This window comes from Bos mutus, chromosome 11, assembly GCF_027580195.1.
Source record: "Bos mutus isolate GX-2022 chromosome 11, NWIPB_WYAK_1.1, whole genome shotgun sequence".
Classification (NCBI taxonomy): Eukaryota; Metazoa; Chordata; class Mammalia; order Artiodactyla; family Bovidae; genus Bos; species Bos mutus.
In genome coordinates, this window is record NC_091627.1 from 59,808,715 (window position 1) to 59,832,387 (window position 23,673).

Sequence of the window (23,673 nt, forward strand, 5' to 3'; positions counted from 1 at the left end):
CCATGTGAGTCCTAGGAGAAAAGGCAGCCCCCAGTGCGGAAAGAAGTAAAGGCATTTTGATAAAATGGTGATAATCTAATCCAGTGGTTCTCATTCAGAGGTGATTTTGCCACCCTGGCGTCATGTGACTATATCTGGAGACATTCCAGGTTGTCGCACTGGGTGGGAACTTACTGGCATCTAGAGGGTAGACCCCAGGGATGCTGTCCAACATCCTGTAATGCACAAGACAGCCTCCCCTCACCCCCCACCCCCCACCACGGAGAATTATCTGGCCCCAAGTGTCAACGGGGATGAGGTTGGCAAACCTCCTATCTACCTTATAAACATCACCAAGAACTCAGACAACCAGATAATTTCATCATCAAACGGGGTGTTTTGAGAGCAAAGAGAGTGAAATGTGCATTCTTTGTATATATGCTGGGACAGTATTCATATCTGGGCAGATTGGGATGTCTTTTCACCTGGTCAAGAATCCTTGGGTGAGGGACGATCTTGTGGGCCTTCCAGATAGGGGGCCATGAAAGAAGGGACACGGGTAGGGGGAGGATTGTGGTTGTTGGTACGTGGTGTGGATGGAGAGAAATCAACAGGTTAAATGGGGTCTCTAGAATGGGAAGGCTTGACTGAGAGAGGAGAGGCAGAGCCAGAACTTCAGAACTTCACAGAGCAGCCTCCGTGTCACCAAGGCCAGCAGATTTCCCACAAATTATAGATAAACAAAGAGAGGGATACTTGTCTGTTTTGCTGAAAATAGTTCTTTTCAGGAATGGCATGGATAGATGTCAGTGGTTCAGGCTTGTGTAAACACTGCCTGTCAACCCACATGTCCTTTCCAGGTCAGGAATAGGCAACATGTTTCATGTCCCTTGCAGCTCTGATATGTTATATCCACCCGCAAGGCCAGGTTGAGGAGCAGAAACCCCATTGTGGCTCAGAGGCAGAGTGTGGTGATTGATTAACAATGTCTGCCACAGGTTCAGAAAAGGACAGTGATGGGCCAACCAGCCGCCTCTTTGCCATCCCTTCACAGGGCCTTGACCTTGGTTCTCCTGGGAGCTGGGGCTGAAAGGGTGGCCAGTGGCCAGTGGCCTCTAATGTGTTTATTTCGGCCCACTGTGCTGGCTGCTATGCGAATGCCACAGGGAACCACAAAGACCTAGAAGACATAGCCCCCAGCCTCCTTCCAGTACCATGACATCATTATGGATGACTAAGATTCTTGTCAATAAAATAATTGGAGGATAGGGAATAATAGAGGCCTGTAATAGCCAGCCCCCCACCACTACATGGTGGAGCCCGTGGCCTGGTGAAGGTCCACTGAGTAGAGAGGAGCTTGGGCTCAGAGAAGGAGAGGGGAGGGAGGAAGTAAGTCCAGAGAATGGCTTGGGAGAGAGTGGGAGTGGCAGAGGGCAGGTTTGCAGAGCCTCCGCGGAGCAAGACAGTAAGTACAGGAGCCCACAGTGGCCTGCCTGATAATGCTTTGCTGTATTTTTTCAGGGCGAGAGATGGTGGGCCCCACACTGCCTGGATACCCACCCCACATCCCCACCAGTGGACAGGGCAGCTATGCCTCTTCTGCCATCGCAGGCATGGTGGCAGGTAAGGGGTGGGGCTGGGCAGGAGGGGAAACATTGTAAAGAGGAAGTGGTGGCCACAGGTGGAGCAAGAGGGTACAAGAGGTAGGATGTGCCCCATGCATAGACTTTCTGAAGGACACTGAAGGATGGACCAAGGGATGCAGCTCCTTGTAAACACCTGGAGAAAAGACTCCAGTGCAGTCCTGGCCCCTTAACTCTCCCTCCAGCTCAGCCCCCTTCTTCCCAAAGGCTCCCTATTTCCCATCATGATGCAAAGGGAGAGGCTGAGACAGACTAACATTCAAATCAGAGCTCTGCTATTTCTTCCAGTGATTCAGTAAGCCTTCATAGGGAGTCATCTGGGAGCCATTAGAACAATGGAGGTAAACCTAAGCCCAGCTCTTAAGCACCCTGTGGTCTCCCAGTTATTTACCTCTAATGAATCCTGGTTTACCCTTTCTGAAAAATATGAGTGTGAATGGTGTTGGTGATGATGGCGATGAAGATGGTTGAAATATCCTTCTTCACACCTCACATTTATTCAACCATGCACAGTCAGGACCCATGGCTTGAGTATTCCAAAGGTACTAGAGTGTGAGATGAGCAGGGAGTATGTCTCCATCATCACTTGGACAGTCCTGGAATCCTCCCCAACAGTCCTGGGGGTCTCTTTGTCTGACAGGATGATCATCACCCAGCAGTGACCTGGGGTATCAAGGTCTGGACAAGTGAGAACAATGGGAGTTTCTCTGGTTGCATCTCATTCTTTTAGGAACCCTACAGGGATAACCTCAGAATGGATAGGATGGAGCCATATGCATAGGGTCCCTGGTGGTTCAGATGGTAAAGAATCTGCCTGCAATGCAGGAGACCTGGGTTCAATCCCTATGTGGAGAAGGGAATGGCTACCCACTCCAGAATTCGATGGACAGAGGAGCCTAGAGGGCTACAGTGCATAGGATTGCAAAGAGTCAGACAGACCTGACTGAGCAGCTGACACTTTCAGAGCCATTTGCACTGCCCAGAGAGGTCTGAGGACCCGGAGCTTCTGAAAGGGGCTCTGAATCAGGGCATCTGTGACCCCGCTTCTCCCCACCAGCCTACCTGCCTCTGACTCCAGAGACTCAAGGCCTTCACCCAGGCCTGCTTCCCCTCCCCCGCCAGCAGGGGTTATTCTTTACCAGCCACCCACTGTGGGCGCCCTGTGCGAGGCAGGTGGGCCAGGCGCTCCTGGGCAGAGGGAGGGGACGGAGGAGGGAGGGAGGGAAGGAGACTCTGGGCTCCCTGGGAACCCGCTGAGCTGGCACTTGTTGCTGCCTGGTTACCGTGGCGATGTGCTTAATGCAGCGTTGAAAATACAGAATACTGACTCCTCTCTCCCTCCTGGCCCCAGACTCCCTCCCTCCCTCCCTTCCTCTTCTGGAGCGTGAAATGAGATTGGTCAAGATAAAAAAGGAAAAGATTCGGTTATTTTTTTAAGAGTGTGGATAATGGGGCCTCTCAATCACAATCCCAGGCTCCAGTCAGTGCCCCCATCCCCCTTCCAACCTCTCCACCTTTCCCTGCCGCCTGCTTAGAGGAGGAGGAAGAGACAGAAAGCCCAGGGCTTTTCTCTTAATTATGAATCATTTCCCGGGGGCAGGCCCAGGGCACAGGGTTCCTGGGGCCCAGAGTGTGACCTGTGAGGTAGCTGGGAGGCTCGGGCCTCTCATCAAAGTCTCCCAGGTTGTTTCTCTAAAGACCTCATCCTGAGTGGGTGTTGCAGAAAAAAGAAATAATAATAACACAAGTACACCGTGGACCACAAGTGAATTCCAAGAGGGGATTTGCCTGGCAAGGTGGATGGGCACCCAGTAAGTTTCATGCAAATTAGTTTTTATAAAATGCAATGTTATTTAAACGCATCCCTTAGTTCCTAGTAACTCGGTGGTGCAAATGAATTCTTAAGGAATTTTTTTGGTAGAAAAGTATTTGTCCATTTCTTACCAGTGGTTACAATCTCCTGATTGATTGAAGGGGGTTTCTTCCATTAAAATCAAACTTTCATTGAGCACCTAACTGCGTTCGAGATAGATACAAAATGCTCTCAGCAAGGCATGCTAGTGACAGTCTTCAGTCAGAGAAGGACAGAAGAGATCATTTGTTTGCATTTTCTGGGTGCCTGGCCATTCGTAGGTATAAGTTTATTTCTCATTGAATCCTCACCATAAGACTGGAGCATTGATATAATCTTAGGTTTATGTAGATAAGGAACCAAGCTTAGAAAAGCAAAGTGGTGTGCTTGGGGATCATAATCATAATCATAATCATACTAAGTGGCTGGGTTGTTCAAACACTATTCTTTTGATTTTCAAATCTTGCATTCTTTCTGCTACACCACGCTGCCTCCCATCATATCAGAAGTAACCACATGAGCTATAAGAGAGCGACACAGGAATAAGACCAGGGCACAGATTTCTCTTGTCTATTCATCTTCTGTTTTCCCTTCTAATTGTTGCTGTTGCTGTTCCTGCCCTGTTAATACTGTTAATGGCCCTCTTACCAGTTTTGGAGCTGAACAACAACTCCAGTAGAATGATACACCCATCTATCTCTCCATCTTTCCATACATTCATCTTTCACACATTTTCCCCATATATCCATGCATATTCTTATCCATCCTTCCATCAGTCTGTCATTCAGTCTTCTATTCATCTTTCCTTTATCCATCCTTTCTTCCATCCATCTACCCATTTTTCTATTCATGCATCCATCCATTCATCTATTCACCCATCTTTCCATTCATCCATCCATAATTCAATTCATTCATCCATTCTTCTGTCAATTCAACCTTCTATTCATCTTTTCTTCACCCATCCTTTCTCCCATCCATTCATCTGTCTTTCATCATGCATCCATCCTTTAGTTCATCTATTCAACCTTTTATCCCTCTATTCATCCTTCCATGCACCTTTTCATACATTTGTCCTTTCTTTTATCCATTATCCATACTTCTGTCACCCACCCTTTCAACCATCCTTGCATCCTTGCATCCATTTACCACTTTTCACTTAACAAATAGGAGTTGAGATTCTCTGGTATGGGATGCAGTGACCAAGCCAGGTCCATCTGTTTATGGAGCTTACAGTCTAACAGTAGAGAAAAAAGTATAGTAAACAAGTCAACGAATGAATCAACAAGATAATTTCAGATAGCGATAAACTCTGGTTCAGACAATAAAATGGGATGATGTAATGAAGAGCCGCAGGGAGAGAAGATAACTACTTTAGATTGGGTGATCAGGAGAGGCCTCTCTGAGAAGGTGTTCAGAGTGGTCAGCCAAGTGATAAACTGGGGCAGGCCATCCCCAGCCCAAAAGAACAGCAAGTGCAAAGGCCCCAAGGTAGGAACTAGTAGTGTAGCATGATCACACATGGGAAGAGTGTGAGTATAACTGAGAACAGCGAGTGAGTGTGAAAAGCACTACACAATGAAGAGATATTGGTAGTGGTGGGGGGGGGGTCAAATTTTAAGACTACCTGGGTCACTGGGAAATCAGATGGTAGACGGCCAGAAGAGGGCACCTAGAGACCAGTTAGTGGAGGCACAGTTGCAGTGGTTGATACAGGACGTGACATGTATCAGGGATGCGCCAGGGAAGTAGCAGGGAAGGAGGAGAAGAGAGACATTGAGGGTGTAATGTATTTTGGTGGTGGAGCCAATAGCACTTACTCGTGAATTGGCCATAGGGGTTTAATGACAGAGGAAACAAGGATAAGTTTGAAGTTTAGGAAAAGGCATGGGTGGTGGTGGCAAATATGTATGTGAGAGCAGAAGAGGAAATGGTAGAGTATTTGGCATATGGAAGTCAAGGATTCTACTGGGCCATATTAGGATTGAGACACCTCCTAGATAACCAGTTTAATACATCAGTAGGCACATGATGTATATCTACAGTTGGGAAAGACTAGGGCATACATTTCAGCCATTCTGCACAACTGTTATTTAATGCTTAAGGGATTATCAAGGTCACCAGAAAGAGGATGTGGATGGAAAATCACAGAAGGCTCACAAACTAAGCTCTGGGGTCCTTCAACATTTAGAGATATAGCAGAGAAGGAACCAACAAGGTGAGAGAGCAGGAAAGGCCAGTGGGTTAGGTGGCAAATCAGGGGACTTGGCACCATGAAACCCAAAGGCAGGGAGGGAGTGATGAACTGAATCAGAGTCAGCCAAGTGACCTTTGGAGTGATCAGGGTAGAGGTGGTAGGGATTTGAAGGGATCAGCGTTGGCCTGACTGGAGTGGGGATGAGGAGGTGAGGGCAGAGACCATGGAGCAGAGAAGGGCTATGAGCTGCAGAGAAATGTGGGCTAAGAAGAGGATTTTTAAAAGAGAAAATAGCAGAGCCTGTTGGCTGGCTAGGGGAATGATGAATTGGAAAGGGAGATGTTGACAGAGTGAAGAGAAGGGGTAAATTATGAGGGCCCAATCCATGGAAAGATGAGTGGGGTAGGATGCAGAGCAAAGAGGACAGGTTGGCCTCTCGTGAGAGCAAGGACATTTCATCTGCCGTGGATGAAGGTGGGATGACGGACCTGATGGTGAAAGGATGCTGCACCTAGGGGTGTACCACCTCCTCAGCCCCATCCTCTCCTCCACTACTGTGTGACCAGAGCACATAGGTACCCTGCAAGTGTGTGCTGGATTAATGAACAAGCGAGCGAGTGAGTGAATGCATGAATAAGCGACACAGTGAGGGGCAAATACGGTGGATTTTCCACATTTCTTCCTGTCCTTTGGAGCTGGCTGAGGTTGGCATTGGCTGGGGTAGGGTCAAGGCCTGAGAGCATTGCTAAGGTATAATTGGCTTTCTCCAAGGATGCACTGAAACCAAGGAGGAGTGGGGTACACCAGCAGTACACAAAGCAGATCACATTGTGAATACAAGAAAGAGCACTGGAGTAGGCACCAGAGGCCGGGGTCCTAGAAGGTTCTAAGGGAGCATGTGGCCTGGGGCAATGTCTTTCCCTCTCTGGGCAGCAGTTTCTTCATTTCTGAAACGAATGGTTGGATGAGGTCATTTCTTAGTTTCTTTCTTTCTCTTTTTAATCCCTTTGCTTTTTTTCCTCCCTCCTTTCTCTTCATGTATTTGTTGTTCATCTGACCTGTGTTAGATTAATCCCTGCCCCTAATGAACTTCCTGTGTTACTGCCTGTCACTAATGCCCTGGACAAGGACCCAGAAGCCTTCCTCTCCTTCAGGCTCTTCCTCCTCGCTTCTATTCCTCCTGTGTAATTGCCTACCTCTCTGGCAGGAAATCAGCACCCACTGACCCCAACTCAGGCTCTAACACTGGTTGGATGATGGATGCGGGGCTCTGGTGAGCTTTATTTTTGTGCCTGCCTAATGGGGAAATCATAAACGCTGGCATTCCTTGCCTGCTTCTTCTGTTCCAAGAGTGGTGCCATAAGCATTTGATGTATGTTATCAAATTGAATCCTCCCCACAACCCCATGAGATAGGGGCAATAATCTGCCCCATTTGACAGATGAGGAAACTAAGGCTCAGAGCAGCTCAGTGACTTGTCCAAGGTTGCACAACTCGGAAGTGGGGCACAGAGATTTGGCTCCAGGCAGGCCAGCTCCAGAGCCAGGCAGCTTCGAGCCCCACTCCCAGAGTCTGGGAATGAGTTCAGGAGCCAAAGAAGGCACTTGACTTGTAACAGCAGATGAGATTCTGGAAGGCGGTGTGGACATTCATTGGAGTTCAGGATTGGTGGAAACCTGGCTTTGTGGATGGAACCCCCAAGTGCATAAATGGATGATCTGGAATTTCGAGTGAAGACCTCTCAGGTCAACTTCTCCTTTGCCATTTCCCATCTGTGGGATTGAGGCTAACTCCTTACTCACGCTGCACTCCAGTTTCCTCTTCTATAAATTGGCGTTATTGATGGGCGCCTCCCAGTTGTGAGAATAAAAGGACATCGAGTGTGGGAAAGTGCTTTGCCAACCGTAAGCTCCGTCTGAGTTCCAGCAGTAATTGCGGTGGTCTGCTTTGTTATTTAAGGGAATTCTTAAGTCATTTCTTTGGTAAGTAATTCTAGTGAGGCCAAGAATCCACTCACAGAAACAGGTGATCTGATTTGCTTTGTGTAAGTCGTGTGCTGAGTTTTCTTCAAGTGGCAGGTTTGAGATGGGACAAGAGTCTCTTCAGAGGAAGTCTCAGGCCCCACATGCTCTCCAGGCCCCTCCCCTTTTCTGCCTTTCATCCTCTGCACCCATCCCCAACCACACACACACACACACACACACTCTCTCTCTCTCTCTCCCCTCTGTAACAAAGCATATTGAAGGAGGCTACAAAGAACCCGCCTGCCAATACAGGAGATGTGGGTTGGGAAGATCCCCTGGGGAAAGAAACAGCAACCCACTCCAGTATTCTTGCCTGGAAAATCCTATGGGCCGAGAAGCCTGGCAGACTGCAGTCCATGGGGTCGCAAGAGTCAGACACAATCTAGTGATTAAACAACAACAGCACAGTTTATACTCCCTTGAGTTCTTCCTTGACCTCTAACCTCTGTCACTCACATTGACCCCTCCTGGAAAGACCTTTCTACAGAAGGTCCAGGCAGCAGCAGAAATGGTTAGAACCTGGAACCTGGAGTCACAGCACAGCTTTCAAATTCCACCAAACCCTGCAGCTGTGTGAGCTACAGATCCCCAAGTCTCTGTTTCCTCATCTGGAAAACAGGCATCATAATAACATCTACCTCCTGGGGTTCCTGTGAGAGCTGTCGTGTCAGGGCGGTACCCCCAGTCCCTGATGGAAAAGGCACTGCCCCCCAAAGGAATGCAGACGGAGGGGCCTCCAAAGGGCTCTTGGAGGGGTCTCCTGAGCTCCCACTGTCCCTGCCCTGGCCCCATCTGTCCCCCAGGGCTCGCTGTGTCCACCCTGCAGACCCTCATCCCCCAGACCCAGCCCTCAGGCTGTGAATCCACCTCATGGGTCTCTCACTGTGTGCCTCCCACAGGAAGCGAATACTCTGGCAACGCCTACGGCCACACCCCCTACTCCTCCTACAGCGAGGCCTGGCGCTTCCCCAACTCCAGCTTACTGAGTAAGTTTGCCTTTGGGGCTAACACAGGCCCTCCACTGTTCGGGGCGGGTGGATGTGCTAGGTTGGACCAAAGTGGTCTGAGAGCTGGGAATCCCCAGTTCGATGGAGGGCCTGGAGAGACAGGTGTTATTCATAATCCGAGCAGGTCAGGGAAAGGCAGGGTACCAAGTTGTCTGGGGGGAGAGGCGGAGGGGAGACTTCTGGGCATCACTCACTTCTCTGTCCTGAGGCCATGTCTGTGAAATCTTTGTTTTGTGTAAGATTCAGGGCTCAGGCTTTGGGAGGGCGGGGGTGGAGGGGACATCTCTGCAGGATGGGCAGGCTAAGAAAGTTCCACGGGGAGGGCACGTCTCTGTGCCCCTCCACATCTTGGAGGGTGCCTAGGGGAGTGCCAGCAACCCTCCTGCTGGGGAGCGTGCTGATTGCAAACAATGCCATCCTGTCGCTCTCATTAACCATCTAAGTGGCTCGAAAATACTCTTGATTCAGCCCCAAAGCCCTTACACAGAGACCCTCTGTTCCACCATATTCCTGATATTTGGCTTGAGATGTGGGCAGCAGCCTTCAGTATGGAGGTCTAGATAGTGAACTGGACTGCAGGGCTTCTCATCCGCCCCTCTTCCCCTGGGCCGGGGTTGGGTTGAGAAACCAAGGAAATCAGGAAACCAAGCCCCATAAATGAATGTGAGGGATCCCACTGGAGTCTCCATGAAGGGGTGACCTGGAGGGTTTGGGAGCAAACCTGAGCCTGTAGAAGCCGTAGCACAGTGCAGCTGACCCCAAGGGTCTCCATTCCCAAGATCCCCCCTCTCTCTTCCTGTTACCTCCTCATGTTCCAGGAATGACTAGGAAGCTGACTGACTTGAGCTCTGTTTGCCATGTGAGTTCAAGCCACCCTTTTGTCCAGTTCAGCTCAGAAAGATGAGGGCATAGAGCTGTGCCCTCCCCATGGAACTTCCCCTGGCTGTCCATCCTGTGGGTGTGCAGAGCAGCCTGGAGGAGGCTCTCAAATCCACATATCCCTTGAGCAGTCAGCTTTCCATCCCCGATGGTTCCTAAGATCCTCTGATCTTGTGCCTTTTGGGCAAGGCCGGGGAACACCCAGCGATCCCCCAGTCAGTACTTGATTCTTCAGGGCTCCAGGCATAACTTCTCTTTCTTGCCCTCTCTCAATGCAAGGGTGCTGAAGGTCAAAGGAATCGTGGGGAGGGGAGGGGCAAGAAGCCACTGTTCTCCTTCTGGCCAGAAACTCAAAGGTGAGCCTAGAGAAGGAGGAAATAAGGGCCAGAGAGGAGTTAATCTTTGATGATCAGATAGGCCAGAGGGATCAATGATTAACTCACGCTGTCTTAAAGGTTAGCAGAGGCAGGGGGAGGCTATGGTGCAATTTTTTTCTTCTGACCGGCAGTGTTGTTGTTCTTTTTTTTTTTTTTGAACTTATCCAGGTTCCCCATATTATTACAGTTCCACATCAAGGCCGAGTGCACCGCCCACCACCGCCACGGCCTTTGACCATCTGTAGTTGCCATGGGGACAGTGGGAGCAACCGAGCCACGGGAGGACTCAGCCTGGGACAGGCCCCCGAGAGTCACACAAAGGAATCTTTATTTATTACATGAAAAATAACCACAAATCCAGCACTGCGGCTCCCTCCCTGTGTGGGTGATTCAGTGAACCATGAGAGACAGGACGATGGTGGAGGAGACGCCTCTGGTCCTCCGGGACTCCTTAATGAGGGACAAGAGTCCCAGGGGGACAGACTGTCCCATTCCAAAGAGACAGAATCGGAGGAGAAATGTGGACAAGAGAGCTGGAGAGAGATGGCCCTTGGGGCCCACAGCGGGCTCTGGGGCACACAGAGGCGCCTCTGTGGCTCCACTGTCGACACGCTCTAATGGCCATGGGCTGTGAGCACTTCTGCCCAGCCTGCAGCCACAGTGGGTGCGCAGGCTCACCCCCACTGCTACCCTGAGAGGCACCACCTTCTCTATGCAGCTTGCTTGGCTCTTCCTGCTCGTCCCTCCTGGTCACGGGCTCAACCCTGGGTCCAGCCAACCAGGAGCTCCACCCGGTGGTCAAGGTGGTCAGCCGCCTGCCTTCCCCTTACCTGTTGCTGTGAATGTACCAATTCCATCCCAGGAGCTCCCCCGCAGCGGAGAATCCACCCCTCTCCTTGGCAGCCAGACCAGCCCATTACAGCTGGAGACAGACATTCCAAAGCACCCCTCCCACCCCGCCCTAGGCTCTGGGGGGTGGGGTGCAGCCCTGCCCAGAGTAGAACCAGGCATGTAACTGGGGACCCTGCCTTCTGCTCCCAACAGCCCTGCCAAACCCACAGCTACTGAGAGACCCTGACACAAACCCGCCTACAGTTCCCTCTCTGGGCCCCACAGCTCCCAGCCCCGCCCCCACCAGGCCTGACTGTAAATACTGTAAATGAGCCTCAGCTTAAGTCAAACTACCCCTTTCCTCTCAGTGTCGTTTCCCTGCCATGTCCGGCTTCTCTCCTTGAAGCTTCTTTCTTTTTTAAAAGACAACCCACCATTGCCATATGACTCAATAAACCATTGCTCTTGGTCTCTGGCTTTGGGTTGACTGAGTAGGAGGAACCCTGTGACAGGGTTTTCTCAGAAAACCTCAGAGCCTAGCAGCCAATGAACTCATACTGGGGCTGCGTGTTGAAAGGACTACTCTTGTCCGGGAGAACCCTGACTTAGCATTCTGCCCCAGGGAGATGTTCGGCGCCAGGCACACCACTACCCCAAGCTTTGATTGTTCCATCTCTGAGTCAATGAGAGCAGAAAATAAGCAAGTGGCCTGGTGTCTGACCAATCACAGACTCCCCACAGGTGGTGGCTGCTGTTACTTACAGGAAGCCAAAGAATCAGCCAGGAAGGCTGGTGACAGATCCAGGAACAGCGCCACAGGGGAGCCTGCATAAACAGCTCTTAGGATCCCTGAGGTGTGAGAGGAGGGAAGGGAGAAGACAATTATTGGGCTCAGCTGCCTAGGAAAGTGTTGAGAGTGTCAGTCACTCAGTCATGTCCAACTCTTTGTGACCCCACGGACTGTAGCCTGCCAGGCTCCCCTGTCTGTGGTACTGTCCAGGCAAGCACACTGGAGTGGATTGCCATTCCCTTCTCCAGGAGATCTTCCCAACCCAGGGATCGAACCAGGGTCTCCTGCATTGCAGGGACATTCTTTACCGTCTGAGCCACCAGGAGCTGCATGGGATCCTCACATAAATGAACCTGGGATTTGCCCTATTTTACATATGGAGAAACTGAGGCTCAGAAAATAAATAACTTGGCTGAGGCAGGAAGTGGTAGATCAAAACCTCTTACCTTAAGTCTAACACTTCGGCTTAGCACCACGGGCACTCATCAGGGATACCAGGGACCCAAGGGAGATCCAGGGACTACCCCTGAGAGTCTAATATCTTTTGGCTTGGTTCCTAAGTATTGGGTTGGCCAAACCGAATGAACTTTTGGGCCAACCCAATATTTGGCAATATTGGACATCCCAGGTGGGGCTAGTGGTAAAGCACTTGCCTGCCAATTCAGGAGACGTAAGAGACTTGAGTTGGATCCCAGGGAAGATCTGCTGGAGGAATTAATGGCAGTTCTCTCCAGTATTCTTGCCTGGAGAACCCCATGGAGGACAGAGGAGCCTTGCAGGCTACAATCCATAGGGTTGCAAAGAGTTGGACATTACTCAAGCGACCACACGCGAAATATTTGGCAAGACTGGGTAGTCAAGAAGCCGGGGCCAGGAAGGGGTGAGGGAGTTACTGTGGGGACTTAGAACAACCCTCTTCTGTGAAATTCCATAGAACAAGGTGGGAAATACCGTGGTGACTGCAAGGGCTGGCTCTGTCCACAAGAGGATGCTCGTCCCACCAGCAGCTGCCTGGTGTCTGTGTGGACCCTCTTCATTAAGGACCCAGCTGGAGTTGGGCCAGGGAGTGGTGGGAGGAGGATGCCCAGGACAAGGCTGACAGTTGGGCAAACAGCAGCTGGGGCTGAGTCTGATGGAGGAAGGGATTCCTCAACAACCCCTCATCCCCAGGGACTCTCAGGCTGAGAGGGCAGAGACTCTGACCCCCCTGGTTCTCCCAACAAAGAGGCCAGGAGTGCTCACTGAGGGTAGCATGGACAAGGCGGACCCTCCCACGAAGAAAGCTGGTCCCTGTGTCTTCCTTGTGGATCTGAGAAGAGTCTCGTTCTTCAATAACAGGACTTCCCTCTAACCTCGAGCATGGCAGCAGGACTGAATCCCATTATATCTGAGGCTCTTCATGATCCTAAACCTCTGCGTTCCTGAGCTCCCCAAGACAGTCCCCACCCAGGAACCACCTTGAGTTGCTTGGTGCCCCAAGGAGTCTGCAGAGCAACACTTTCTATTCACACCCAAACCCTTTCTGGGAACACTGGTGCCCTGGTAGCCTCTCTAAGCCCTGAATGACAGAGGAACTTGGCAGTGCTTTTGCTGGGTGACAATGGCTCAGCTCTCTCCTTTTTTCTCAGAGGTGAGCTGAGCCTCCCAGGATGCTGCTCAGAGCAGGTGTCTGTGGGTGTGTGACATGGCTCAAATGCAGCGGGTCCCAGCCAGTACCTCTCCAGACATTGTGTCCATGGTCAAACCCCAGGGGCTTAGAAAATATAGCTATCTACATGTCAGGGTCTTCTCTGGTGGCTCAGATGATAAAGACTGCCTGCAATGCAGGCAGAAGACCCTGGAGACCCTTGTTTGATCCTTGGGTCAGAAAGATCCCCTGAAGAAGGAAATGGCAACCCACTCCAGTATTCTTACCTGGAGAATCCCATGGACAGAGGAGCCTGGTGGGCTACGATCCACAGGGTTGCAAAGAGACACAACTGAGTGTGCACATGTGCACACACTTGCTGGGGGAGAGAGATGATCTGAGGTGCCCTGTCTTGGGGGGCAGTATTGGGACAAGTCGGGGAGGTGCATGAGGGGGCCATGGTGAAGAAGAAGCATGAAGACAAGGATGGGAGGAAAGGGGCGTGGCCACAGAAGATCCGGTTGGGGCATGTGGGACGCATCTGTGGGCAGGCAGTGGGAAGTAGGGGAGGGGTGGTCTACTCTGTAGCAGAGTCGGGGGCCTCTAGTTTCTCTGAAGACCTGGACCTGGGCAGAGAGAGCCCAGCCTCACCACCCCCCCGCCCCATCCCCAACCCGCATTGGGCCCTGGAACCAGCCCTTTCACTACCTATGTGGAGAGGCCTCCTCAGATTTCCAGGCTGCTCTCCCTGGTCTGTCATCCTCGCCCTTACTCCTCCAGCACCCCCTGTACCCTCCCAGAACACACCAGGCCAGCCCAGGTGCCTGGAGCTCAGGGGTCAGTGTGGGCCAGGCAGCCCCTGCATGTGGGTGGGTTTCCTGCTAGGAGAGCAGTTAGGGTGGAGCAGAACCCATCTGTCTAAGGTGGGCTGGAGCTGCTGTGACCCTCTGGCTCCTGCCCCATGGCCTGGGGCTGGGGGGCAGGCGGGAGTCCTGCTCTAAGACCAGCCCCCAGGCTGGTTCCGAGCCCTCCTGTCACTTCTTCAATTTTCTTGGCATTATTTAGTCGCTCAGTTGTGTCCGACTCTTTTTGACCCCAGCGACCACTTTTGTCTCCAATTCTGAATGTTGGCCTCATTTTGCACTTGCGGAAACTGGGAGCAAGAGGTGCCTGGATTTTTCAAGGTCATTCAGAGGAACTGAGACCACTGCCTGAACTCTAATCTGAGGCTGAATCTGCATCCTAATCTAAGGCCTTGAGTAGCAGGGTGTGGCCGGGTTTCTGCAGAGACCTCAGGCTCCCATAGCTCAGTGGCGAGGTACAGAGTTTCATGGCCGCCTGGGGCACTGCCACACCCACCCAACATCAACGTGGGGACAGTCCTGGATGAAGGACCCAGAGGTTAGCCTGCGGATGGGGAAGGAGTGCCGGGGCGGCGGGGAATGCCAGCTGAGCCTCCATCCTTGGTCCCAAGTCTCCCCCAGGCCAACCCTTCAGCCCTCCTCCAGCTTTTAGGGTCTTAAAGCATCTCCACCTGCAAGGAGTCTGATGGCTCCTCTGTCCCAGCTTGTGCATCTCCCGCAGACAGAGAGTGGCCAGCCACGCTCCCACAGCTGTGATGCTAGTGAAAGCATCTCGTCCCACAAGGGCCACCTCCTCTCTCTACCTGCCTCGTCTCTTTCTCCTTCCTTTTCTCACCTCTTCTAGTTTCCCCATTCCAGTCCCTCTTCTGCAGGATTCCAAAGCAATTATTCCTTTGTGAGACCTTTTGTGTCTCCAGTGAATATTCGTGAGGATTTAAGAGGTCCTGCATCTGCTCAGAAAATGCTGCAAGCATTTCTCCTCCCTCCCTCCTTTCCCTTCTGGTTTGTTTCTCTTCTCTCTGCTCTCTCCTCTTCCTCTAGCTCTGGGGGCACTCGGGATACAGATGCTGAAGGTCTTTATCTCCTGATGGCAGATACTGATTCCCTACTGCTCCCTGCTCGCACGCACACGGGTGCATACACACACACACACACATACACACACGTGCCACCAGCAACCCCACCTCCACATCTCTAAGTGCCTCAAGCAAAACCAGGTGCCTGGCTTCCTGGATGAAGCTGGAGGAAGCAGGCAAGGCTGGTCCCCTCCCGGCCAACATCCTCCCTGAGTATCACCCTTTCTCCTCTCGCTGAGCGGCAAAGGCTAAACCTCAGGTGCCGGGGGGCTGCCCTGAGACTTAGGTTGAGGGCTGGGTCTGCGGGGTGTGGGGCTTTGTTTTGGGGGGAGAAGAGAAGCTGGAGCCCAGCTCTTCCACATCTGTGCCCGGTGGCAGCCGGCCAGGCTGGGGAGTGAAGCGCTGCCTCCGGCTCTCCCAGGGAAATGTGATTTCCCCTTGAGTGTAGCGGACTGTGCAGTGTGGAAATTGGCTCTTTTCTGAGCGAGTGGAGGCTGTTCTGGAGTGGGGGGCGGGCTGGGGCCCGCGGGAGGCCGCGCTGGCCCCCGGAGTGAGCCGGGAGCAGCCATGTGCTGAGAACTCATTAGGGATAAATCACACTAGTACCAGCGTGAAGCCAACACCCTCCCCCCACCGTGCCTCCTGGTCCCCCCTTGTCTCAGACTCCCCCTCTTTCCCTCCCCCTCCTCCATAGCCAAGGCATCCTCCCCCGTGTAAGAGGAGCCCAGGCCCACACGCGTGTGTGCACACACAGCCCTGCCTGCTGCCTCAAATCCAAGGGCCCATCCTTGAATGAGAGCCATGTTCATTTACAAATAACTCTTTTTATTTGTTTTAGATGTGTTTGCTTTTTTGCCAGGAGGGGGGCATTAGTCACTTCACTAACAGCCCAGGCCTGGGAACTCACATTCCCCTCCACCGCATCCCTCCATTGAGCCCCAGTTCTTATGACCTGCTCCTGCTTCCCAGGGAGTCCTGAGTAGAGGTCCCCAGCTGTGGGCAACATTGGTTTCCACTCCCCCCGACCCCCATACATGCTCTGGGGAGAGGTGCTGGTTGTGATTTAGTTGCTAAGTCATGTCTGATTCTTGCGACCCCATGGACTGTAGCCTGCCAGGCTCCTCTGTCCATGGGATTTTCCAGGCAAGAATACTGGAGTGGGTTGTCATTTCCTTCTCCAGGGGGGGTCTTCCCGACCCAGGGATCAAACCCACATTTCCTGTACTCCTGTATTGCAGACGGATACTTTTTACCACTCCCCAGGCAGATGAGCCCCTGGGAAGAGGAGCACACCCCATTGGTCCTAGCCCGGAGAGAGTCCCCCAGTCCAGTCACACACCCACCAGGGGACATTACTTCGGGAAAGATGCTAGCCATAAATGGATGCCCTTGGTCTGAATGGAAACTTATTTCTCCATCAAAGCAAAGAAGGAAAAGGAAGTGTGTAAAAAAAAAGGAGGGCTTCCTTCCGAGGTGGCTCAGCAGTAAAGCATCTGTCTGCCAATGCAGGAGGTGCAGGTTTGATCCCTGATCCAGGAAGACCCACTGGAGAAGGAAATGGCAACCCACTCAGTATTCTTGCCTGGGAAATCCCATGCACAGAGGAGCCTGGCGGGCTACAGTCCATGGGGTAGCAAAGAGTTGGATGCGGCTGAGCACACACGCTAAAAAGAAGGGAGGCCTTACGGCCTCTTGACCTTGATGAGAACTGAGGTTTACCTGTTGAAATTACACCACGTCCTCTGCAGAACCACCCTCTTTGCTGATGACGAGAGAAAAGGCCTAGTCACCAGCTATTTTAGGGGCTGAGGTTGTGGTGTCACTGGAGCTGTTAGTTATGGTCATCTGTTTACCCCCTGGGAGATGGCATTGCCGCAGAATCCAAGCCTGGGTGTGGGGCTCTGTCCCCACCCCATCACCTCCTGGGTGGCAGCCCCAGGGACATCCTCAGCTTCCTGGGCCATAAAATGCACGGCTCTGGCCAGAATGATGTCCAGCACTAAGGTCATGTATCAGTAGTCACCCGGTCATCAAAGGCATTACGAGACTCATTTGACTGGTTCAGGTATGAAGCTCTCTTCCAGATTCCCCAGGTAATTTTCCATCAGGCAAACACCGTACTTCGTGTGTGGAATCAGTCTCTGTTTGGGGTAGAGGCAAAGTGGCTCCTGGCGCCCCACTCACCCAGGGAACTAGAGTCCTGCTTCAGCTGGCTAGTGAAAGCCAGGCTTCCAGGGGCTTCCACGATGGGGCAGAGATGAGAAAACAGCAAAGCAAATACAGCCACAGTTAGTACAGGCCGGGGCATGAGAAGGTGTAGGCCTCACATTCGTTGATTCATTCATTCATTCGGAAGCAGATCATAAACCACCTACTTTGTCCCTGTAAGAGGGATGAACCGGATGAGATCACCCTCCTCCAACCCCACCGTCACCCAAAATAAAAACAAAAAACCTCAGAGCTTAGAGCCTTTATAAAAGTCACTCTAAGGACTTCCTTGGTTGAAGGTGGGAAGGTCGTCCCCATCTTTCAATACAGGGGATGTGGGTTTGAGCCCTGGTCGGGGAACTAGGGCTTCCCAGGTGGTGCTAGTGGTAAAGAACCCATCTACCAAGGCAAGAGGCATACGAGACATGGGTTCGATCTCTAGGTCAGGAAGATTCCTTAGAGGAGGGCATGGCAACCCACTTCAGTATTCTTGCCTGGAGAATCCCTTGGACAGAGGAGCCTGGCAGGCTACAGTCCATAAAGTCACGAGGAGCTGGACACGACTAAATCCATTTAGCGTGCAGCATGCACGCAGAGAACTAAAATCCCATGTGTGGAGGGGCAACTAAGCACCACAGCTGCAGAGAAACCCATGCACTGCAACAAAGAACCCAGCACTAGTTCCACTTCCACTTGCACTTCATCGTTCACTGCAGTGAACAACCCCTGAACTGCATCTAACGCTGGACACAGCCAAAAATAAACAAATAAACATGAGAAAAAATGTCACTATAGAGCAAGGTAGGAAAGGGATAAAAGCCAGAAGAGAAGGGATATAAAGTGTTGGCAGGTTTCAGGGTAAGATTTGCAAAATTCCTCCTGCCTGCCACTCGCCACCCCAAGGCCCTTCTCAAGCATCCATAGCTTCTCCCAGGAGCCTCTAGGAACACCAACTGCAAATCCTAACCTACAGCCTGACCCCTCTTCCTTAAAAGGATTATTGTCCTGACTTCTGTGTCCCAAGGAGGGTTCGGGAGGGCTCTAGGCAAGAAGTCTCAATGTCGGCGCCCTTTCCCAGAGGCCCTCCCACCCCACTGCAGGCATTGAGGGCCAGCCTCCCCACCACCCCCCACCATGATTAACTAGAACCAGACAGCCTGGGTCTTTCTTTGAGTCAGGAATCTTTATTCCTCCAGTGGGGTAGGGAGAGCAGGAGATGCTCAGAACCTCAAAAGAAACCAAAAGCTCCCCTCCTTGTGGTCCTGCCTGGTCCCGCTCCTCTCCATTTCAGTAGCTCCCTGACCCAGGCTTGGGCCAGCCTAGCTCCCTGACCACAGGTCCAAGAACTGGAGAGAAGAGAGAAGGATGAGGGTGCTGGGTAGAGAGGGTCAAGGAGGCCCCAGGAGAGGAGGCAGGTGGAGGGTATGCGGAGTGGGGGGGGGATGGGGACACCACCTGGCTGTGAGTCCCCATCTCTATCTCCTGGGTTCCTCCACCCCCTGAGCTCTGGTTCAGGGTGGTGACAGTGACCTGGGCCTTGGGGACAGGCCTCACCTCCATGACCTGTTTCCCAAGCACGTTTCCACCCAGCTTTACCTGGAGGGTGGTGGGAGGGGCGTTTGGGGGCAGAAACGCAGTGACTGGGGGAGGAGAGGGAGTCACCATGGGGGAGCAGGTGCCTTTCCCAGCAGCCAGCCTGGGGTGGGGGAGGGGGGGGGGGCGGAGACCCAGGCTGAGGCTCGGGGGCCCATCTGAGCATGTCGCCTGCTAAGGAAGAGCGGAGGCAGGGGAGGGGAGGGCGGGGAGGTGAATAAATAATAGGAAATAAAACTTCATGAAGCAGAAAATAAAAGGCAGATTATACAGATGTGGCAATTTGAAGGATCATTGCCTCTGTCCTCTTTTTAACTGCTGCATCTGGAGTTTTGAAGCAGCTTATCCCCTCCCCTCCCTCTGTCGGGTCCCTGCCTGGCTGGAGGCCCCCAAGGGGCCAAGACACGCGAGGGGACAGCACCTCAAACACTTGGTCGGAGGTGGTGTTTCCCAGCACCACGTGCTGCCGCCCAGCCGTGGATGGGCCTGCGGGGCTGGGACACTGTGTGAAAGGGTGGCCTGGGTGTTTGGGGTGAAGCCACCCCGACTGAGGTGAGGTTGAGGTTCTCTGTGTGAGGAAGGGGAGAATTTGTGGGTGAGAACAGGGCTTCCCAGGTGGCGCTAGTGGTAAAGAGTCCTCCTGCCAACGCAGGAAACATAAAAGACGTGGGTTTGAGCCCCCCAGGTCCGGAAGATCCCCTGGAGGAGGGCGTGGCAACCCACTCTAGTATTCATGCCTGGAAAATCCCAAGGACAGAGGAGCCTGGAGGGCTACAGTCTATAGGGTCGCAAAGAGTAGGACATGACTGAAATGATTCAGCACACATGCACACACAGGGTTGGTGATGGGGGCGGGGTGTGGACAGGTAGGGGTGACAAGAAGGAGCCTGGATGATCAGAAACGGGGTGAGGATTTGGGTGGAGCCTGAAGAAGGCTACTCCCTGGAAAAAGGGGATTTGGGTGAGGTTTGGCTGGAGGATGAGGTCTAAAACCTCTGTATCTTCTTGCAAGCGGCTTCTTTCTCGTCTTCATCAAAATTCATTTGTTAAGCCTCAATTTGACACTGTGCCGGGTGCTATATAAACAGACATGGTCCCTGCCCTTAAGGAATTTCCAGCCTAAGACACACACACATGCCAACATTTTGTTTATTTTATTTTAAATATTCATGCCTTCCCCACCTTGTTCCAGAGAGGATCTGAGACAGCTCACAGGAACTGCATGCAATGAATTAGTCAAATACAAATAAGAAATAAAGCATCGGGACCACAGAAAATATAAACTGGGTAGAAGGATGGGTCCCAAACTGCAAACATGCCTAGAATCTTTGGTGGCCAAGCAACAGTGCCGTCACAGTCACTTCCTGGGTCTCATTTGTTCAATGAGGGAGTCAGTACCTCTCTGTGCATACACCTCCCTCCCCCACCGTCCGTGTCACATCAGATGGGGACAAAGAAATCAGAGAACCAGAAGCTTCTACCTGACCCCAAGGTGAGGCAAAGGCCCATCTGGCTCAAATCTCCCCATAATCCTGGTGTGTTGTCTTTCAAAGCAATGGACAACTTGTCACAGCATCATTCATAGACACGGGGGACAGTTTAGGGGAGATGACACCAATCTCACTCTCACGGGTCATAAGTAACATTTACACAGAAATTTGGCTTCCCTGGCAGCTCAGTGGTAAAAATCTGCCTGCCAATTCAGGAGATACAGGTTCAATCCCTGGGTCAGGAAGATCCCCAGGAGGAGGAAATGGAAACCCACTCCAATATTCTTGCCTGGAGAATCCCATGGACAGGGGAGCCTGGCGGGGTATGGTCCCGGGGGGTCACAAAGAGTCATACACAATTGAGCATGCACACATAGGGGTGGGGTGGGAACAGAAATTTACCATTTCCAGGAGGATTAATTGAGGGTCCATATCCCTACAGACAGAACTCCAGGTCTGCAATTCCAAAAAAAAATATTAGGGCTGAAAGCTTAGATTTGGAAGTTTTTCCCAGAAGTTAGTCTGGTGCCCATGAAGTCAGTGAGGCAAGATCTCTGAGGTTTCACTTTGGGAAAAGGCTGAGTTCAAGGCTGGGGGTGGGGGCGATGCAAGCAGAGGAAAGATGGAAAAGAACATGTAAGGAAGTAGAAGAAGAGCCAGGAGAACGCGGAGTGCCGGAAGCCCAGGGAGGATAAAGTTTTGACATTTATAATTTTCGATACCAAGAGCCAGGCCTTGGACAAGGCCCTGCGATATGATGGAAAACAACCTGCATTGTTCCCGCCTTTGGGAGGTTTATGTTCCACTGGGAGCAGACAGACAGGAAAGACTGGAGAGGAGGGATGTGGAAACTTCGGCTTTGATGTGATAGGGAATAGCTGGGGGAGGAGAACGCAAAGAAGGCTTCACAGAGGAAGTGGTATGTGGATGGCAATGGGTTTTTCCTCTTCCCAGCCCTAGCTCTCAGTGTTTCTCAGCAGCTGGTCACAGCCCCCATCCTCTGAGTAGCATTGCCTCCACACCCCACCCCCAGCTTGGAAGGAGGCAGTCTGAGTGGACATCTGTCACTCGCAACGTCCAGGCAGAGGGAGAGCCGAGGGCAGAGGCCCAGCCTTGGAGAAGGACCCCGTGTTTGAGGGCAGAAGGTAAACTGGAGCCCAGAGGCGGGAGGCTGCCTGGGGAAGACCAGCAAAGCCAGCGCTAATAGCTAACTGGGCTTCCTCCTGTGCCCGGCATTGTTCTGAGTTGTTTATGTGCATAATTTCACTTAAGGGCCCTGTGAGGTAAGTGGTGTTATTATCCCCATTTTATAGAGAAGCAAACCAAAGCACAAGAGGCTAAGCAAGTGGCCAGGTCACGCTGGGCTTCGTGTAAGGTCCACAGATCAAGGGGCGGATGGGGCCAAAGGTCACTGAGAGATGAAGGGCTGAGGAGGCTGAGAAGACTTTGGTGATGGAAGGTCATCAGTGGAGAGTGGTGGCTGGAGGCCAATGTGCCAGGTATGAATGGAACCAGGTGAGGGAACAAAACAGCTGGCAAAGACTACCCATCCGTGGGTCTTGGCTACAGGAAGCAGAGAGTCAAACATAGGCTTTTCTTCTTCCTTCTGATGGTGATTCTTCAAGTTGTTTACAAGGCAAGATAATGAAGGGGTAGAGCATAGGCCCAAGACCCAGATGGGACCCCCAAGGGGGAGCTCTAAGGCAGGCAGAAAACTGGGGAGAGGGGATAGTCCCAGAAAGGCAAGGAACACCCCTTCCACAGGAGACAGGGAACAGGTAGAGGTGGAGCCGCCAGTTAGATGCAGAATAGCGGGGGACAGAAGTGTTATTGTAAGGATGTGAGGGTTCAACTGTAAAGGCTGAGTGTCAAAGAAGCGATGCTTTCAAACTGTGGTGCTGGAGAAGACTCTTGAGAGTCCCTCGGACAGCAGGGAGATGAAATCAGTCAATCCTAAAGGAAATCAGTCCTGAATATTCATTGGAAGGACTGATGCTGAAGCTCCAATACTTTGGCCACCTGATGCAAAGAGCTGACTCATTGGAAAAGACCCTGATGCTGGGAAAGATTGAGGGCAGGAGAAGGGGGCAACAGAGGATGAGATAGTTGGATGGCATCATCAACTCAATGGACATGAGTTTGAGCAAGCTCCAGGAGTTGGTGATGGACAGGGAAGCCTGGTGTGCACTGTCCATGGGGTCACAAAGAGTCGGACATGACTTAGCTACTGAACAACAACAAAGGTGTTGGCAGAGCGGGTGGTAAGGAGGGGCCATTACACAGAGTTTGACATTCAGTAAACCCCATAAGTGAGCAGGGCAGCATGGAGGTTGGGGGAGGGGAACAGAAGGGAGGAGAGGCCAGGTGTGAGAATGCCAGGTTGGCCCAAGGTTCCAGGTCATTCTCTCTGCCCCCTCTTTTCTTATAGAAAAGTTGCACAGATAGTATAAACATCTCTAGGCCATTACTATTATCTATCCTATTCTAGGCTCACTCACTCAAGTTATTGCATCTTAAAGCCAAACTCCCAGGCTGTCTCCCAAGCCATGGGTTGGTCACTCTTCTGCTCAAAACTCACCCTTCTGAGCTGCCCACCAATTCCTTTATGATCTCTCATCCAAGTACTAACCAGGCCAAACTCTGCTTAGCTTCCGAGACCAGACGAGATCAGGTGTGTTTAGGATGGTATGGCCATAGACACTGATTCCCTTCTGATCTGGCCTGAGCCCACCCTGACCACTCTGTGTCTTATGCCATCCCTCCTCCAACCCTCCAGTCCAGCTCCTCCAACCCCAACAAAGCCCTCTTGTTTCCATCTGACTCTGAGCCCCGCAAGGAAATGACCCAGCCCTCGGGCCTTAGTGACCTTTAACTCCTCCCTGGTTCCCAGCAAACAACAAATAAATGAATGTTATTAGCAGAAAGCCAGATGGAGCAGAGATGCTGAGAGACTAGGAAAAGGTTGCACCGGTGTGTCACCTGGCTCATGGCAGTGAGCTGAGCCCCCTAGATGGCAAAGGAGGCCCTGAGGACAGACTTCAGCCAGCCTTATGCAGTCTGAGCTGCTCACCAAGAACGTGTGTCCAGTCCCTTCCCCTGCAAAGGAATGGGCCAGCCCACTCCTGGGTGGGAAGGAAGAGGAGGGTGGAGACAAGGTCAGTCTAGGCCCGTGGGGTTTGATCTGTTCCATACGCAGGACTGGGACTGGGTGAAAACTAAACTCATTTAGTTTTCACTGTT

At 52.0% G+C, this 23,673-nt stretch overlaps 1 protein-coding gene across 8 annotated transcripts in view; it reads left to right on the forward strand.

Annotated features, from left to right (window-relative positions):
* Positions 1-11,348, forward strand: part of PAX8 (paired box 8) — a 65,360-nt gene extending 54,012 nt beyond the window's left edge. For 4 of the 8 annotated variants that reach the window (XM_070379470.1, XM_070379474.1, XM_005889993.3 and 1 more), the window contains 3 exons: positions 1,501-1,602; positions 8,592-8,678; positions 10,124-11,348. In XM_070379470.1, coding sequence (XP_070235571.1) covers positions 1,501-1,602; positions 8,592-8,678; positions 10,124-10,200 — 266 coding nt within the window. In that variant the 3' untranslated portion in view covers positions 10,201-11,348. The remainder of the gene's footprint in view (positions 1-1,500; positions 1,603-8,591; positions 8,679-10,123) is intronic. The other 4 variants (XM_070379472.1, XM_005889994.3, XM_070379471.1 and 1 more) reach the window with 3 other exon arrangements.
* Positions 11,349-23,673: the final 12,325 nt, after the last annotated feature.